Source organism: Alnus glutinosa, chromosome 13 (assembly GCF_958979055.1).
Source record: "Alnus glutinosa chromosome 13, dhAlnGlut1.1, whole genome shotgun sequence".
Lineage (NCBI taxonomy): Eukaryota > Viridiplantae > Streptophyta > Magnoliopsida > Fagales > Betulaceae > Alnus > Alnus glutinosa.
The window spans coordinates 12,545,203-12,564,423 of NC_084898.1; the positions used below are offsets into that span (position 1 = coordinate 12,545,203).

The following is a 19,221-nucleotide window of genomic DNA, read 5'->3' on the forward strand; positions in this document are numbered from 1 at the left end:
CTCACGACACCAAGAAGAGACTTATTCTTTAGTGAGAGGCACGTAAAAACGTGATCGAAAAGCACCAGAGAGATGGATTTGAGGATACAATTTATTTTGCTTTGACAGCTAGGAATGGAGATCCATTGTCTTTTCAAAATGGTATGCTGAAAGAGGTGGAGTTATCACAAAGAGGTAAAACTTGGGAATCAACAGAGTTTCTCGAGGAAAAGAAGGCTAAATGGTGCAGATGGGTCTGTAGGAAGAAAGAGTCATTAGATAAGGCTATGTGACCAAGATGACTAGTAGAGAAGCATTGCGGTATGTCTAAATTAGGTCCTATGCTTAAGTTCAATAGATATTTGGACAAGAGTTGTACTTGTAGATTATGATTGTCCCTTGTAATGGGCAGAGGCATACTGAGAAGTGATTGTTAGACTTGATGGATTCCAAGTTAAGGTGGGGATTGTTCAGTATGACTCGAATTCAAAATGGGGCCCACATCCTTTTTCTATTTGTATTGGGTTTTGTTTTTGGGAGATGACTAATACTTGGGGTTGGATTCCTTTGTTGACTTGTATTGGAATTAGTTGTCCAACATGGATTTGGATTCCTTTCCTATGTCAACTCTCCTTCATGCTTATAAAAGCATTTTTGGTCTTCTTGTTTAGTAGTGCAAAAATAAAGTGCATCAAAGAAGAGCACCACAAGTCTCACGTGTTCTTTCCTCAGTTTTGGAAATCAAAACAAGAGAGAAAAAGGAAAAATGTGCTATAGCAAGAGAAAAATTAGAGAGACCAGTCGCTATCTGTTTCCAACAAATGAAGAGTTAGTTTTTATATTTTTTGTATTATTCTTTGAGGAATAATCTCTATTGTATGATAGTGAGATTTTGGTGTATAGAGGCTTTGGCTTCTGAGTGATTTTCTCTCTACTATATTTTTTTTACTAAATCTTCATATTGAATTTTTTTGTAATTGCCTCCGCCAATAGACATACCTTACATTGAGGGAACCACTTAAATTTTAGTATTTTTTGTGATTCTTTATTTATTTATTTTTGTTTTTTGTTTAGTTTTTTGTTTTATTTTTTTTATTTTTTTTAATTTTTTGCATCTCACCGGTCTTGAAAAAATAGGATAAATTTCCTAACAATTTTTATATCTCAAATCAATTGCATCTTCTTCTTCAAGACACGATTGAAGACCTTCCATGTTCATATCGATTCATATCTCTCTATCTGAACCCAAAACCCATTAAAAGAACAAAATTGCAAAAAAAAAACAAAAAAGTTGAAAAGAGAAGTAAGAGTTACCGCAATGATTGTCACTCAAGTTTTCAAATTTGCAGCTTTGGTAAATCAACGACAGGACTCTACAACTCCCAAATTTGCACAATAGCAAAAAGGGCGTGAGAAATTATGGCCCGTTTGAAATTTCCTTTTCCCTCCCTCCCTTTTGAAAATTTTTTTTAATGATTGAAAAATATGATTGATATGATATAAAGTTGAAATAATTTATACAGAAAAGTGAAAAAAATTTATATTGTAATGAGTTTTTTATTTAAATAATAAAAAAGTGTTGATGTGATATAAAAAGTGAAGGAAATTAAAAATATTTTAAAATTGATGTTTTTTTGGGAAAAGTAAAAAGAATGGGAGGGGAGGGAAAATGAGATTTCAAACGGGGCATAGACCGTAGTAATTATGCTAAATTTGTATGGATATTTTTGCCACTGTGAATTTTTCATAAACCAAAACTGCGTCGCGCCTTTTCATTCAAAAGTGCAGTCGACAGAAAGTTTTATTTTCAAGCTTTTGGTAAAACGTAGTTTTGGGCTTTTTGGACATTTAAAAGCGATATATTGGTGCGTTTGGGTATCGAATATTTCGAATATGAATAATATTCAGAATCTGATCACGGATTTCAAGGCAATGAAAATGTGTTTGGATGTTGAATATAATTTAGATTCTTTTGAATATGTGTTTGAGTGTTGAATTTGGAAGATTGGAAAAAAGTGTTTTATAATAGTATAAAGTGATTGGAAATGATTGGATTGTATGAAAAGTTGTGTATAATGATTGGTATGGTAAAAAATAATAATAAAAAATATATGATGGGTTTTAAAAAAGTGTTTTATAATAGTATAAAATGATTGGAAATGATTAGATTGTATGAAAAGTTGTGTATAATGATTGGTATGGTAAAAAATAATTAAAAAAAATATATAATGGGTTTATTCAAACTATTCAAACTTTATTCAAGTGACCCATAGGTTTTATTCAACTTGGATCTGGGTATGGGTTTTTGAATAAAAACCCGGTTCGAATATTGAATATCAATACGAACCAAACGCACAATAATTTTTTAACCTAACGGACACTTTTTTCTTGAAATGGGCTTTTTAAATGTTAAACGCATTTTTTATGTTTTTCAAACGCAGACCCAAACGTGACCTTAAACCAAAGCGGTAAAAAGTGATGAAACCAGTATTTGACGTGTCATCTCGTTACTGGTAAACATATATACTCTCCGGTGACTTTAGCTTCCCTAAACCCCAGTGAAACCCCGGAAGCCCTCCGTGTTCGGGCAAAAAACCCTTTGGGCACTCTCTCTGCGAAACCCTAACACTTTGCAGTCCGAGAGACAGAGAGTATGAAGGATGAGGACGCGGGTCCACCCAACAGAGAACTGTACGCACTGCTCCACATATCACCGGAGGCCTCCGACGAAGAAATCCGGAAGGCTTATCGCCAATGGGCCCAAATCTATCACCCTGACAAGCACCAAGCTCCCCATGTATGTTTGTTCACACTTTTTCTTACTTTTCTACTTTGAAGGTTTGGATTAATTTGGAGTGATATTAGTCATTCAAATGCAATGTTGGCTCTGTGGGTGATATAGTATATCATCTAATCGGAGCATTTTTGGTGCAAATTTGTATTTTTGGCAAAGGTGATTGGGGTCAGACTTAAAATGTATAATTTGCATTGTTTATAAAGTTTAATAGTTATATTGTTGTTTAAGACATTATGTGCTTTTTAGGTTTGAATTTATGCTAAGAGGCAGTTTAGTTGTGTTACTGTGTATATTTGATGAGTCTAAAGAAGCTGGCAGGTAGGTAGCCATTGAAGTGATTTGGTCGATGAATTAAGCATGGGAGATAGGTGGAAAATCCAAACTAATGGGTAGTTCATAGTTGGTATGTTACATTGATCATAATCTTAATAGATTATTTGGAAAAAGCAGAAAAGGGTGGCAAAAAGATGAAGCAGATTCCACATGCGTAATCATATATGAGCTATAAAGAGAGATTATACAGTGCACTTCATTGCAATATGGAGCTCTTATAAAATAAGATGTCCATCAGACCCATGTGTGGCCTACTGGTATTCTTGTATTCATTGGTACGGTTCCTTTATTTTATTTTATTTTATTTTTGGAAGCTGATACTCCAGCTCTCTCAATTAGGAAGCTGAATTTGGTTATATCTGATGGAACCTAGAATAATTTAGATTCATGGTTAGTTTAGGAGGAATCTATTTTTAGAATATCGGGTGGAAAATGGCCTATTTGCCTCTTTTGGTGCTTATGGAGGGAAAGGAACAATAGGAGCTTTGAGGATTTAGAAAGTATCTTGGAGGAGATTTTATCCTCGTTCTACCTTACATTATACTTTTGGACTTCGGCTTATGTCCACCCTTTGTCATTTAGTTTTGATGACTTTCTTGCTCGCTTTTCTCTTTCTTATTAGATGTTTCTTTTGTATACTCCCAGTATACTAAGGGGCGCCTTACACTTTTTTAATGAGATTGGTTTCTTACTTATATATAAAAAAAGAATATCGGGTGGATACTGGTTCCACAAGTTTTTTCTTCTATGAGAAGGAATTAATTTATCACCGCAGCTACTGCTGTTAATACTTTCTGTGGCATTATATCCTCTTGGGAGGATGTTTTTGACTGCGGCAATCGAGAACTGGGGAATAAGCAATTGTCATGAATGATACTTTCACATGTTTAGTTTGTTTAATTAGTAGGTCCACCTTTAATCTTATTTGTCAAAACAGAAAAAAGTCATCTTGAATCCTACTCCATACTTGTAATCTAAAACAATAGGGAGTGATGTCAGCCTATTGGTTATTATATTAAATCCTACTCCCTTTGTTCCATAATTGGTCTCTTTTTGTCAATTTTGTTGTCTCACAATCTGTCCCATTTCAAAAGGTTAAAAGTCTATTTCGTCAAAATAAATAAATAAAGAAGTCAAAAATTTAAAATCTCCACTTTCTTTTTTATCCTTATCCTGAAATTTGTGTTATTTATGAAAAGTTTAAAGCACTAGTATGAGGATAAATTAATGACACAGATAGAAAGCTAGAGTTTTCAAGGCATTAAATTCTCCTCCTAAAATTTCTGTTTTATTTTTTCAAATAAGACACTTGTTGTGGAATGGAGGGAGCATATATTGTTTGCCCATCAATTATAATTACATGTTTCCCCACTTTATCTACCTTAGCTAGCTTTGACTATATTTGGGCAATCACATTTTTCATTATTTTTTATTTTTTCTTTTAAGTGTAAAATTGTACCTGTTGCTTCAACATTGAAATGAAGTGAAGGGGGCTTTGCATGTCTCGTCTTTAGCTTGACAATTGAATTTATGGTTGTGCTTCATTCTTGTTCAAGGTTTTTCATTTTCCAAAAGAGAGTAATTGACAAAATTTTCATCCAATACTCGGTTTCAGATGAAAGATATTGCTACAGAGAACTTTCAACGCATATGTGAAGCATATGAAATTTTATCAGATGTAAACAAAAGGCAAATATATGACATCTATGGTATGGAAGGGCTGAATTCTGGTTTGGAGCTTGGTCCAAAGCTGAATAAGGTAGAAGAGCTAAAGGAAGAACTTGAAAGGTTACGACGAAGGAAAGAACAAGAAAAGACTTTTGCACATTTCCGACCGTCTGGTACAATGCTGGCAAATATGTCTTTGCCGCACCTTCTAAACGGTGGTGGCATCATACAAGGGTAAGTTTGATATGAGAAGTATTATGCCCCTTGAATTTTTTGCTAATATCAAACTCATTCCTCTCGCCTCCTCACACGCATACACAGAGATACACACACAGAGGTTTTGTTATTTTCGTTCTCTTTTTTTTTTTTTTTGATGATGAGGGTGTTCAGGGTTTTGCCCTGATTAATTCCCAGGCATGTACGTTCCCTTTGTCTCATACATACAGGGCAATTACTGAGTCATGCCGGACTTTAGTAGTGGCCTCAAGGGGATTTCTGTGCCATTGGGGTTTTGTTTTTATTTTGTTGAAAAACTATTTCTCCCACAGTTTAGATCTATATGCCTGTGTATCTTTATTTTTGGATCTGGATATATCTTGTTACTTATATATCTTGGTGGTTACTCAAAGAGGCTTATAATCTCATTTGTTATGTTAAATCACACTGGGTCTCAATATGCTAAACATATTTAATTCCGTGCATGCTAAGCTTTTCAGAAAGTTTACCTTAGTGCTTACTGTTTCAATTTTGCATTCATGTCTTTATATACCTAAATGTCAGAATGGCTATGACAAGTGAAGTTCAGTCTCAGATATCCAAACGCAATGCTATTGCAATTGGTGGAAATTTGGTAGTTAATGGGAATTCTGGAGGTGGAGCTGCTACTGCTGTGTTCAGGCATCAAATATCTTCAGTTTCTACCGTGGAATTTATGGCTTCAGCTGGTTTACGGGCATTAATTGGGGTGGAAACATCTCGGTAGGGCATGTGCTTATGTATGTCATTTGACCGCTTCCGCACGTTTACTGGTTTACCACGTTCTATTGTTTATTTGTTCAGTCAGCTGTCATCACACTCAACTGCAACAATGGGCATTGCTATGTCTTTGAAAGATGGTTCATTGAATCTTTCCAACTCCTGGACCCGCCAACTGTCTGAAACAGCAACTGGAAATGTATGCTTCCTTTTGTTTCAACTTTGCTCATCCCCCCCTACCCCACTCTTTTCTTTTTTTCTTTTTTTTCTTCTTCTTTTTTTTTTTTTGATTTATACATCTTTACATCAGCATGACAATGTTAACGATGTAATAGGCAAAGAGGCCATTTTTGGTGGCTGGGAAAGTTAAATATTTGAGTTTTACATTTGTGTTAAATTGATTGTGGCTGCTAAAATATTTTGGATGTTTTTGGATTGTCACCTTTATATCCCCTACAATTTATGACTATTCTAGAGCAATGGTGACATGCACTTTGAAGACATCATATCATGTTCTTTGGGGTTTTTAAATCTGTTTGCAATCTATTTATCAATCATGTGGGGATTAACATTATAAAGGAAAATTAAATGATCCATCAAAAGCTTGATGATGTGTTGACAAAGAGGCCGGTTTTGGAGGCTGGAAAAGTTAAATATTTGAAATTTACATTTATGTCTACTTGATTGTGGCTTAACATCTTTTTTTGTATTTTTTTTGCCACCTTCTCTTTCACAGATACAACTTGCTTTAGGTCCAGAGTCATCTATTGCAGTTGGATGGAAAATGAAAGATGTGAAAATGTCTGGGGCTGGAGAACTGAAGGTACATATGTGGGGTTCTTGTTGTTTGAGCATGTTAAAACTTTTTTTCCAAGAGGAGTTCATGATTAAGGCTTTAATTGAGCCGAGTTGAGTCAAGTATTGACTTTTCAAATTTGGCCCAACAAAAAAATATGTAGGTGCTTGAGCTCAAGCTGGATTCGAGCTACATAAGAGTTTCCGAACTTGACTCGACCAAAATTAGGCGAGTTTGAACTCTTTTCGGGCTTGACTTTTGAATAAACCAAATGAGTCAAGCTTGAGTTCAAGCTCAAGTTAAAAAATTCCAGTTTAAATAGACAAGCAAAGAAACACACAAATCAACCATCATAAAAAAGAAGAAAAAAGAAAGAAAGAAAGAAAAAACACAAATATGAGGTATAGAAGCAAAAACCCTAAAGAAAATGAGAGGAGGAGAAAAGAGAAAACATATTAAAATCACGAAGGCAAGGGTCCTTCGGATCTGTGATGGAGTCACAGATGGCAGCCAAGTCAATGTTTGCCTCATTCCTGACCTTCCATTTCTTCCCATGAGTATTTCTTTGCCTCCATTAACAATTTTTCTTCCTCTGGTATTGTCATAAGAAGATTGGATAAAGAAGGCTACAAGGGACAAGTAGGGGATGGACCTATAGAGGGAGAGGAGAGAGTTGAAGAGGGAGTTGAGTGGTGGGTATTAGAGGAAGAGGGAGTTGGAGAAGGGATGGGTGTAACAGTGTAAGCCACAAATAAGATTAACCGAACTGTGGCTGGGGTTGAGTTGTAGGACATGTGGGTGATGGTGGTTGTGGTGGTACTTTGTTAACGTGATGGGGTTCATTTGTGTTTGAGGGGAGCAGGAAAGAACTTGGGGGGGGGGGGGGGGGGGGAGGGGGAGGGGTGAGAGAGAGAGAGAGAGAGAGGTTATTCTTTCTAAAATGAGGTGATTGGATGGTGGTTGAGGAAATAAAATTAGATAACCCATGAAGAAGGGCCATTTATTTTTATTTTTATAAGTAATCAAAATATCATTAAAAGTGTAAGGTACCTAATGGCAAATAGGAAGTATTAGGAGTTAAAAGGCGGTTAGTGTAATTTGCTAACCGTATCCGCACTGCCTTAGGCGATTAGTGGTTATTAAACCTATAACCGCTTTTAAGTTGGGCCTATTTTTGGGCTCACTTTAGACAATTTTTTTTTGTTTGTTTTTTGTTTTTTTTTTTTTGTTTTTAAGTGTTTTTGTTTTTGTTTTTTAACGTTTTATGGATTTTTTGGCTTGAAAAGGTGTACTCTTTTTACGTTTTAGGGATGTTTCTTTAGCTCATTTTCAAGCCCAACTAGCTCATGCACTTATTAGGCCCATTAGCACAACATGTTCAACAACATAGGATACTTAAAAAAGAACAAGAACAAAGAAAAAAATAAAATCAATTCATTGATCTGTTAATATGAAAGAATGTGAACACCATGATATCTTATATGCCTTAGTAATGAATTTCAAAGGAAGAATATTCAAAAAAACAAAAGTGTGAAAGATGGTAGAGATCATGAATGGTGTAACTCAAGCTCGCTGATGGTTGGTTGTTTGAGATGGAGTGGAATGGGGAAGAGAGGGCAACCCAGAACGTCGAGGAGGATCCTGAGGTGGGATTTATTGTTGAAGACAAGAGAGAGGTGGGTCTTGATCCATTTCCGCCATGTCAAGCCTCGTCCTTTCTTCGAGCTGTTTGTGTTGTTGTCTTCTTGGTTGACAGGCTCCTCTGAAAGTGGTGCAAGTCGACCCATCTCAGCTTTTGAGAGATTTAGAAGAGAGAAGAAACATGAAGAGATTTATGATTCAGCAAGGGAGGTTCAGAGAAGAAACATGAAGAGGAGTTTCAGAGATTGGTTCAGAGATAGAGATGGCAAAGGGGAAGGTAGTGAGTTGGGGAGAGGAATAGTCAGAAGGTTGGTCAACAATCTCGACAATGTCGATGATTTTTCATTCAAAGTAGCTAGGGGTAATAGTGGAATTTGGATTGATGGTGGTAGGGGTTTTTTTGACAAGGAAGAGGACATGGGGTTTGGGTTTTTGTGACGTGTCCATCAGGGAGTGGAGAGGGTCACCTCATTTTGGTTTAAAGCTGAAGTGTTATCTAAAAAATGTGTGATTTGGTGGGATTTTTTTAGCTTCTGTGGGAGGGAAAGCATTAATGGTTTATTCATGGGAAAGGACAATGGAAGTGTAAGGTGAGGGGCTCAATGATAGGGGTTTGGTAACTGTCAGGGGTTGGTGCTGCAGACGAGGACCGAGTTGACTCGGGGAAGGTGAGCTGAAGGAAAAATAAGGATCAAGGTTGGGGGTGAAAACACGGTTACGGTTACAAGTTATTTAGTAATAGGCGGTTACCGGTTGGTACCTGGTTATTTGGATCGGTAACTAAAATTTTAAAAAATTGGGTCTTTTGGGCCTAATGTGGATATTGGGCCTACTTTTTGGGCTTAAATTAGAATTTTTTAGCCCTTTAAAAAAAATTCCAACATTTTTTGGCCCGATATGTTGGCCTAAATTGGAATGGAAGTAAAAGTGTAAAACCGTAAAAGTGTAAAACCCTAAATTTTATTATTTTAGTTTTTTAAATAAATAAATACATACATATATACCAGTTACCGGTTATAATTGGTTTCTATATTTTCTAAAACTGGTAATCGCTCTGGTAGGGTTAGTTACCGGCCGGCTTAACACTCTTAATCAAGGTCACTGCACTTTAACTTAAAACCTTATATGCTAAATGGTGTCGTTTTGTGTGTCTATATATATATATATATATATATATATATATATATATATATATTTTGTATATATTTTAATATTTAAAATATTATATATATAGGCAGTTAGCGGTTAACGAGCGTTAAATAACCGCCCGCCTTTTCAGCCCTAGGAAGTATAGAAGAGAAAACACCTAGCTAGCAGGAGCAAAAGGAACAAATGAATTATGATAACTAATCACCAAAGGAGAAACAAAAGCAGCTGTCTAAATATATGGAGTATTGAAGAATAACCATCTTTTGGAGGGGACCTACTAAAGCTTGTCTTCACCTTTATATCTCAATTTAACTAAATACAACACCTTGAAAAACGAGACAAAGATATCCACGTCCCAATCATGAGCAGCTCTAGCAAAAGCTCACGTTCGACTGAATGGAACCACTAGAGAGCTCCAAGTGAGCCGCCACAGAAGCATTATTTGCACATGCAATACCATATAAAACTCAAAAGGCTTCCTTAAAGGCCATGTCCCTAGACATCTTAAGCCTGTTTGCTAGAATCTTATCAATAGTTTTGTACTTGCCACCCAGAAGACTGATCGAGCGGAAGTCTTTGGGATTCACAACCTTTGGAATCTTGGGAATGAGGGTGATGAATGTAGTATTTAGGATAGACCTTCATGATGTCCTCTTTTAAAACAACCCAGCAAGCTTGGAAGAACATGTTATGGGCGTAATTGGGGATTTAGGGTTACTGTAGTAGTAAGGCATTGGGGAAGAAGGCATAGATGGAATTGACGTGGCAGAGTATTCTAGAAGACTGCGTTTCTAGCTTTTGGGGTGTCGTTTTGCTTTCCTTTATTTTAGCATTTCTGTTTTGGTTGCGTTTGCTTGTATGGGTTTTTGAGAAATATTTTGCTGTTGAGGGAATATGTGAGCTGGCTATTCTGTTAGATCTAATACCAAAATGGTAAGTCTATAAATAGTAGGCGTCAGTCACTGAGTGAGGTAAGAAGAAATCTAATAGCCCTTGCTTGTATCCAGGAGACCGAGCTTCTCGAAATGCTCATTTTCTTATTATTCAGTACTATTCAGTAAAAAGTCTTTGTCAACTTTCCTTTTCTTTCCTTTAAATCCTTTAAACAACCCATATGCACTCTACATTTGGTATTAGAGCCATCCGGTTCTTCCTCTTGCTGCCTTCTACTTACTCCAATTTTTTTTCTCTCTCCACCGTCGTCTTTTGCCATGGCCGACGGTACCCGCCTTCATCACCTTGCTAACTCTGTTAAGGAGTGTCAAGATGCCATTACCCAGTAGCACACCCACAACACCAATGTTCAGAATTAACTTACGGAGGTCATGGACATGCTCCGTACTCTGCATACTAACCGGCCACCAGAACAACCGCCAATTGTGGTGGGCCTTGACGACCGCTGCCAGCACGAGTTGGATAGGGGCGATGAAAGGAATGACCGGGATGCTTGTCGCTTGCTCTGGGACGATGACGACCATGATTTTCCTCCGGATGACCGGCGTATTCAGGCTCATACCTTGCGCTTGGATTTTCCGTGTTTTGACGGTGACAATCCATCCGGTTGGTTGTATAAGGTTAGCCAGTTCTTTGACTATTATTAGACGCCATTATATCAACGCGTCCGCATGGCCTCCTTCCACATGGAGGGATAGGCGTTAGTCTGGTTTCAAGATGCCGATGAGGAGGGCCAGTTCCCTACGTGGGAAGCTTTTTCGCAAGCCCTGCTCACTCGCTTTGGGCCCGTCTACGACGATCCTATGGAGTTGCTCATGAAGCTTCGACAAACGGCTACGGTGACCGAGTATACCACCCAATTCGAATCTCTTTCGAATCGTGGTATCTTAGACAAGAATTGCCTGAGTTGTTTCCTCAACGGGTTAAAAGACGAAATTCGTCTTCCCTTACGAATGTTGAATCCCGTTACTTTGGCAGTTGCTTTTGGCCTCGCCAAACTCCAGGAAGAGTATATCCTCAGCACTCGCTGCTCTCTTCACTCTCCATCACCATCTTACTCTTCTAGTAAGCCACTCCCATGGAGTTCTTTCGGGGGTGCTTCCTCAGCCCCTTCCTCCCCACTACCTTTACAACGGTCCCCTTCTGTTGTTCCAATCCAGAAGTTGTCACCCGCCAGATGAAGGAACGCCGTGACAAGAGCCTTTGTTACAACTGCGACAAAAAGTGGAATCCGGCCCACAAATGTAAGTCCCCGAAGCTCATCTCATGCATGGTTGTGATGCTTTCGAATCGTCTTCGTGGTATCTCAGACAAGAATTGCCTGAGTTGTTTCCTTAGCGAGTGAAAAGACGAAATTCATCTTCCCCTACGGATGTTGAATCCCGTTACTTTGGCGGCTGCTTTCGGCCTCGCCAAACTCCAGGAAGAGTATATCCTCAGCACTCGCTGCTCTCTTCACTCTCCATCACCATCTTACTCTTATAGTAAGCCACTCCCATGGAGTTCTTCCAGGGGTGCTTCTCAGCCCCTTCCTCCCCACTACCTTTACAACGGTCCCCTTCTGCCGTTCCAATCCAGAAGTTGTCACCTGCTCAGCTGAAGAAACGCCGTGACAAGGGCCTTTGTTACAACTGCGACGAAAAGTGGAATCCGGCCTACAAATGTAAGTCCCCAAAGCTCTATCTCATGCATGGTTGTGATGCTTTTTCTGATGAGAAATTGGAGGAGGTTTTCTGTGATGATTCGGTGGATGGTGGTGATCCTCAAGTTGACCCTATTGTCACTGAGGTCTCTGATCCAGAGATCTCTCTTCATGCGATTGCGTGTTCTATTAGCCCCAAGACCATGTGCTTGTTTGGATTGCTTTGGACTCACAGGGTGGTGGTCCTCTTAGACACTGGCAGCACCCATAATTTCCTTGACCCTGCTGTGTTGCATAAGGTTTCTTTGTTGGTTAGTTCGGCTGTTCAGTTGTAGGTGCATGTGGCTAATGGCGCGATTGTGTTAAGTGAAGGCCTCTATCCTTCCGTCTCTCTCAAAATCCAGGGTCATCTCTGTACCATGGATTTCTATCTCCTTCCTTTGGGCGGATGTGACGTGGTTTTGGGTGTTGAGTGGTTGCGCACATTGGGCCTTGTCCTGTGGGACTTTCAACTAATGACCATGGAGTTTGGTCAAGGGTCCCATCTTTGACTCTTCAAGGCTTGACCCCCTCGGGTTTTACTCTGGAAGATGGAGCCCGTTTCCTTCGGCCTTCCCCTTCCAGTAACAAGGGATTCTTCCTGCCACTTGGGCCTCCGTCTCTTCCAGGTTTTGCTACTGTCTTGGCGGACTCTACTCCAGCACCACCCCAGGCCCTTTTAAGGGACTTTGAGTCCATTTTTGCTGAACCTAAAGGCTTATCGCCCCCTCGGTCGCATGACCATTAGATAATCCTTCATGACTCCAAGCCTGTGAGTGTCTAGCAGTATTGATATCCGTATTTCCAGAAAACGGAAATTGAGAAGATCGTTAAGGAGCTTTTGGATTCTGGGGTAATCCAGCAGAGTCTTAGCCCTTTTTCATCCCCGGTTTTGCTCGTTCGGATGGTCGATGGTAGTTGGCGGTTATGTGTAGATTACAGGGCCTTGAATCAAGCCATTGTTAAGGATAAGTACCCGATTCCCGTTATTGACGAGCTCCTTGACGAATTGTTTGGTGATCACATTTTCTCGAAATTGGACCTCCGATCTGGTTACCACCAGATTCATGTTCGCCTTGAGGATGTACCCAAAACAGCGTTTCACACTCATGACGGTCATTATGAATTTCTCGTGATGCCCTTCGGCTTGACGAATGCCCCCTCCACTTTTCAGGGGCTTATGAATGATCTATTCAAGCCATTTCTTCGTTGTTTTGTGCTGGTGTTCTTCGACGACATTTTGGTTTACAACTCCAATTTGTCTGATCATTTGGTTCACCTGCAGCAGGTGTTGGAGGTCCTTCAGTCCAATCAGCTTTATGCTAAGCAGTCCAAGTGCCAGTTCGGTGTTCCAGAGATTGCGTATCTTGGCCATCTCATTTCTTGCCACGGGGTCCGAGCTGATCCCTCCAAGTTGGCTTCTATGGACAACTGGCCGGTTCCTCATAACCTTAAATCCTTATGAGGATTCTTGGGCCTCACCGATTACTACCGGAAATTTATCCAGGGCTACGGTACTCTTGCTGCTCCTTTAACTGCTCTCTTGTGGAAGAATGCCTTCCACTGGACGGCCTCCGCTACCGAGGCCTTTAATCGCCTCAAAACCGCGGTTACAAGTCCTCCTGTATTGCGGCTTCCTGATTTTACTCAAGACTTTGTGATTGAATGTGACGCCAGTGGCTTGGGGTTAGGGGCCGTGCTGATGCAAGAGGGGCACCCCATTGCCTCTTTAGCCAAGCTTTGAAGGGTCTTGCCTTGTTGCTTTCAACATATGAAAATGAGCTTCTTCCCTTGTTTCTACTGTCCATAAATGGCGACCCTATTTATTGGGCTGCCCGATCAAAGTGAAGACCGACCAGCAGGCTTTAAAATATCTTTTGGAGCAGAAGGTTGCCACAGTTCCTCAACAACGCTGGATTTTTCGAAGCTCATGGGGTATGACTTCATTATCAAGTATAAAAAGGATCGAGAACAGGGTGGCCGACGCCTTGTCCAGATAGTTTGAGACTCCCTCTGGCCCTGCCGAGCTCTCACTATCCCTCATTTCTTTTCCAACCCCTACTTGTGTAGACGATTTAAAGGCTACCTATGCTCAAGACCCTGAGACTCAGTCTATTCTGCTTACACTCCAGCAGAACAAACCTGGTCCTAAAGGATTCTCTTTGCAGTGTGGGTTATTGCTTAAGAAGGGTCGCTTGTGGATTATCAAACACTCTCCCTTCCAACTCCAGATTCTAGAGTTCATTCATTCTAATCCCACGGTTGGCATAACCATCTTCCACGCAGCAGTACTTCGCGTATTGCTGGCGGTCGACCAAGAAGCATACAAGTCTAGTGCACGTCTAGGCATAACCCAAGACAATTCAAAATGATTGAAAAAGGCAATCCAAATGGCTTAAGCCACGTCACAATCAAGAAGATGGTCCACAGACTCTCCATTCCTCTTACACATGTAGCATCTGTTCACCACAATGACTGCTGCTTTCCTGAGGTTATCCATGGTAAGGATTTTAAACAACACTCTTTTGGAGGGGACCCACTACAACTATCTTCACTTCCTTGTCTCACTCTAGCTGAGTAGAATACCCTAAAGAATAAGTCAAAGATATCCACCTCCCAATCATGAGCCGCTCTAGCAAAGTTCATGTTTCACTTATTGGACCCAAAATAAAACTCCAAGTGAGTCGCAATAGAGGCATCCTTTGTGCAGGCAATACCAGATAAATATGAAAATGCTTCCTTAAAGGGCACATCCCCACACCATTGATCATGGCAGAATCTTATCTTGGAGCCATCCTTCATCTTAATTTTGGTGTGACACGAAATTTTTTCCCAACCCCTCCTAATATTCTTTCATAACTCCAACCAAACGCTTCAGAAGGCTCAATAGAACACCCCCCACCCCACGAACTGCCATATTTAGAGTCCACAACCGCTCTCCACGAAGCCTCTCTCTCATACACAGGGCCAAAGCTATTTACCTAAGAGAGCACGATTGAACACTTGCAAGTTCCGAATTTCCTACCCTCCCTTCGAGAGCGGCGAACAAACCTTGAACCAGTTAATTAGGTGATATTTAAAATATTCGCCTAGCCCACCCCATAAGAAGTCACACTGGAGATTCTCAATACGGTTTGCAACACTCGCAAGGAGAGAAAAGAGGGACATGAAATACGTAGGCAAATTGGATAGTGTGCTCTTAATAAGGGTAACCCTACCACCCTTGGACAAGTACATTTTTCAACTAGCCAACTGACGCTCTATCTTCTCAATAACACCATCCCAAATATGCTTAGCCTTATAGGTGGCCCCCAACGGTAGGCTTAGATACTTCATAGGCAAAGAGGAAACCCCATAACTTAGAATACTAGCTAACCTTTCCACATGATCAACATTTCCCATAGGAACCAGTTCTGACTTAGCCAAGTTAATCTTCAAGCCCGAAGTAGCTTCTAAGCATAGGAATAAGCAACACGGATGACGGATATGATCTGGATTGGCACCATAGAAGATCAAAGTATCATCTGCAAATAGAAGGTGAGAGAAATCAAACCCACCAACATTACCCATAGAGAAACCGGACAACATCCCCCACTTAAACGACCTAAGTTTGAGCTAAGTTCAAGCTATTTATAAACAGTTTGGTATTTACACCCCTGTGCATGATACTTTTAAAAAAGACTATGCCAGATAGAAGAATGTATTATTAACACTCTTGTAAGTGTAGAAGTTATGCATACACGTTTAGAAGTGATATACACATCCGTCATTCTTATCTCTATTGACCTTTTTATCAAGTGGCTCTATTGTTGTATAACAGAGACTCAATCCTTTTTTGAACTTGAGTTATCTGTTGGGTCTAACATACAGTGTTTTTGACATTGTATCATGGTTAATTTGTGTTCTTCTTAACCCATTTCACTGTCATTTATAATCTCAAATCAGGAATTATGCATAGTTGGGTGGCGAGCATGCAATTTTTGTCACCTAATAGTTGCTTGTATCTAGACTCATCTCCATTTCTCCCAATCTCAAACAGCCAACCGTCTTTTTGGTTGTAACTGGAGCTCTATTAAAACTTCTTTATTTTGTTATTTACTTATGAATGGTTGACCCTATCTCTGAATATCAATTGCAATTCACTAGTCAGCTCCCAATTCAGACTATTAGTCACAATTGACAGAAGTATATGTATCCAAGCTCAAGTATAGCCTAATCTAAGAATATTCAGCTGGGCTCCAGTCAATTCTCCTTCAAGTACTTGAATTTTCATGTTCTGCATTGAGACAGGACAAGACAATCACGTGGGTGGTCCTTTGAAGGAAAATGCATTATAGCCTATTATTTTATGTTCTATATATGAACATATTTGCAGTTTTTAGCAATTAATATTAAATGAGGCTTGATGTTATTTTCCTGTAAAGGTTGGAGTACAATCTGGAGGGATTCTGTACCCATTTAATATCTTTGTTATGTGGACATGGACAAAAAATCACTTAAGAAAAATATAGACTTGTTGGCTTGTAAGTCTGTGACTCAACTGGACCATCATTCATGGCCAGCCTAGGAGTGAATGATCTATTTCATAATGACAAACATGATATATATGTAACTATGTTGTCAATATTGTATCCAGCTTCTCTGTTGTCTTATACTCTCTCATCTTTGTTCTCCTTTATTAAAACCTCCATGTAATATTATTTCCAAGTTGCCCAAATTTTGCTCCCTCTTTCCCCCTTCATCCTTGTTCAACTACTGCAGTTTGGCACAAGTTCATTTGGGGCTTCAGCTCACTATAATCACCAGTTTTCCTCAAAGTCTCATGGCCGCATTGCTGGAAAAGTGGGAAGGTATGTGTATAGAATCTGTCTGATCACTGATTGTGTAAGAGTTGTGTTTGCCGTTATGTTGATCAAAGATTCTCTTCTCTAAGTTGTTTTGTTTTCATTTTTGGAATGTCTTCCACTTTAAATATCTTTACAGGTTATACATTTCTGTATTATTGACACCTATTTTTTCATATCTTGACATTTTCAATTTTCTGTGTTAACTGGTATGTAAATAATTATGATGAAGAACATGTGCAAAAAATTGTTTCTGTGGGTAGTGATGGGATAGCTGGTTGGTCATATACAAATCCTAATGATAAGTGTCGTGACTTTCCTCCTATATTGCATTAAATATTGAGAAATTATCCCAGCCTAATATTATATTTACCATGCTTTTCCTCTTAAGGCTATTGACTTCAAATCCAATACGAACCATAGGAAATATCACACAAATAAAATGCATGACATTTTGCTTGGAGGATTTTTTAGAATGCTAGGAGTAGCTGTCTTACCAGAACTGTAGGAAATAGAGAGGCGCTGAGGCACAACTTAAAATGTTATACTAATAATCTATAAAAAAAAAAAAATGTTATACTAATAGACAATCAATATCAACACCAGTTTTATTCATAATATATATATATATATATATATATATATATATATATATATATATACACACACACACTGGTTTATGAAAGCAAAATGTAACAGAAATATATGTTTATATATATATAAAGGGTTGCAACCCTAATACACATAAAGTATACAAGAGAAACTTCATATTAGGGAGAAAACGAAGAACAAAAATCCAAAAACTCGGGAAGACTAGAAAAAGGGAGATTATTATATGCTGCTATCTATGTGTAAAGAGATTTGAACATATTATTTTTCAGCTCTACTGCTGGAGTCTCTCGATTTTCAAAGTTCCTTGCATTCCACTTTCTCCAAATACACCACATTAAATACAAATGAGTCAATCTCCAAACTTCTAAAATGTTACGGCTTCCTACCCGATCTCTCCAACTCATTAACAACTCTCTCACCCTTCGAGGCATAACCCAATCAGCACAAAACAGATGGAAATGCGAACTCCATAATTCTCTTGCTACTTCACAGTGAAGAAGTTGATCAATGAACTCCCCACCCTTCTTGCACATACAACACCAATCCACCACTATGACGTTCCTCTTCATCAGTTTATCCAAAGTAAAGATTTTTCCTAATGTCGTCGTCCATTCAAAGAACACCACTATTGAATGAGCCTTAACTCTCCAAATAAGCTTCCAAGAAAAATGGTAACCAGCATAACTAGCAAGAATGGATAACGCATGATAATAGGACCTCACTTCAAACTTTCTCCTTTTGGAAGGGATCTAGTAAATACTATTGTCTCCTCCTTGCCTTACTCTAAGAGAATACAATAGGTCAAAGAAAGAAGAGACCAATCCACCTCCCAATCATGCAGCAGTCTAGTAAAAAGTATATTCCTTTGAAGATTTCCATTTCAAAATTGCATATGATCTGCCACCCACACATCTTTTTTTTTTAATAAGTAAGAAAATTTCATTAAAAAAGCGTAAGGCGCCCCTAAGTACACATGAAGTATACACAGGAGCAACTCAGCTAGCCCATATGAAAAACCCATAAGAAACTACATACTTACAACACCCAAAACCCACATGAAATCCAAGATACAATAGAAACCCTCCAACAAACACCCAAGATACAAAGTAACCCCCATAATAAAATAAAACCCAATAGAACCCCCCATCCAACACCCAAGATAGAAAGTAATCCCCATAATACAATAAAACCCAAGTTTCGAAAGAACCCCCCATGATACAATAAAACCCAAGATACAAAGAAACCTCCCCTCATACAAAAAAACCCCCCAAAGAAGAAAACCCCCCAAACCCAAGAAAACCCCCAATCAATACCCCCAAAACCCACACAACAATACCCCAAATACAAGAAAGCAAATCCAAAATACAAAGAAAAGCCAGAGCTACAGGAGAAAAAGAAAAAAGAAAAAAGAAAAAAAAAGTGGCGCGTGCAGCCATGCGCACCGGTGCGCCACCGGCGCATGTAGACACGCACAACCGGAGCGGCGAGAAACTAGCCGGAAGGACCACCGGAAGAAGCAGAAATTGCCGGAGAAGCCATCGGAGAGGCGAGTGTGTGTAGGAGAGGTCCCATACGCCGTAGATCTAGCACCCAAAAACCACTCGCGACAGAACGGCGCGTGGCGACCACCTGCAGCAGTGCCGACGGCGGCGAAGAGTCGGACCACGATGGAGAGTCCTCCGGAGAGGCACGTGGACGGCGAGGAGGCCCCAGAACCCGTAGATCTACAACCCAAGAAGCGCATGAACAAAAACAGCCACCCACAACGGCGCGGCGGCAACCATAGAGACGG

At 39.4% G+C, this 19,221-nt stretch overlaps 1 protein-coding gene across 1 annotated transcript in view; it reads left to right on the forward strand.

Moving 5' to 3' along the window:
• The first annotated feature begins 2,500 nt into the window (after window positions 1-2,500).
• Window positions 2,501-19,221, forward strand: part of LOC133854742 (chaperone protein dnaJ 13) — a 67,016-nt gene continuing 50,295 nt past the window's right edge. Inside the window, exons 1-6 of the mRNA XM_062291009.1 lie at window positions 2,501-2,776; window positions 4,725-5,011; window positions 5,558-5,755; window positions 5,837-5,951; window positions 6,489-6,575; window positions 16,735-16,823. Of these exons, the coding sequence (XP_062146993.1) occupies window positions 2,633-2,776; window positions 4,725-5,011; window positions 5,558-5,755; window positions 5,837-5,951; window positions 6,489-6,575; window positions 16,735-16,823 (920 nt within the window). The 5' untranslated portion in view covers window positions 2,501-2,632. The remainder of the gene's footprint in view (window positions 2,777-4,724; window positions 5,012-5,557; window positions 5,756-5,836; window positions 5,952-6,488; window positions 6,576-16,734; window positions 16,824-19,221) is intronic.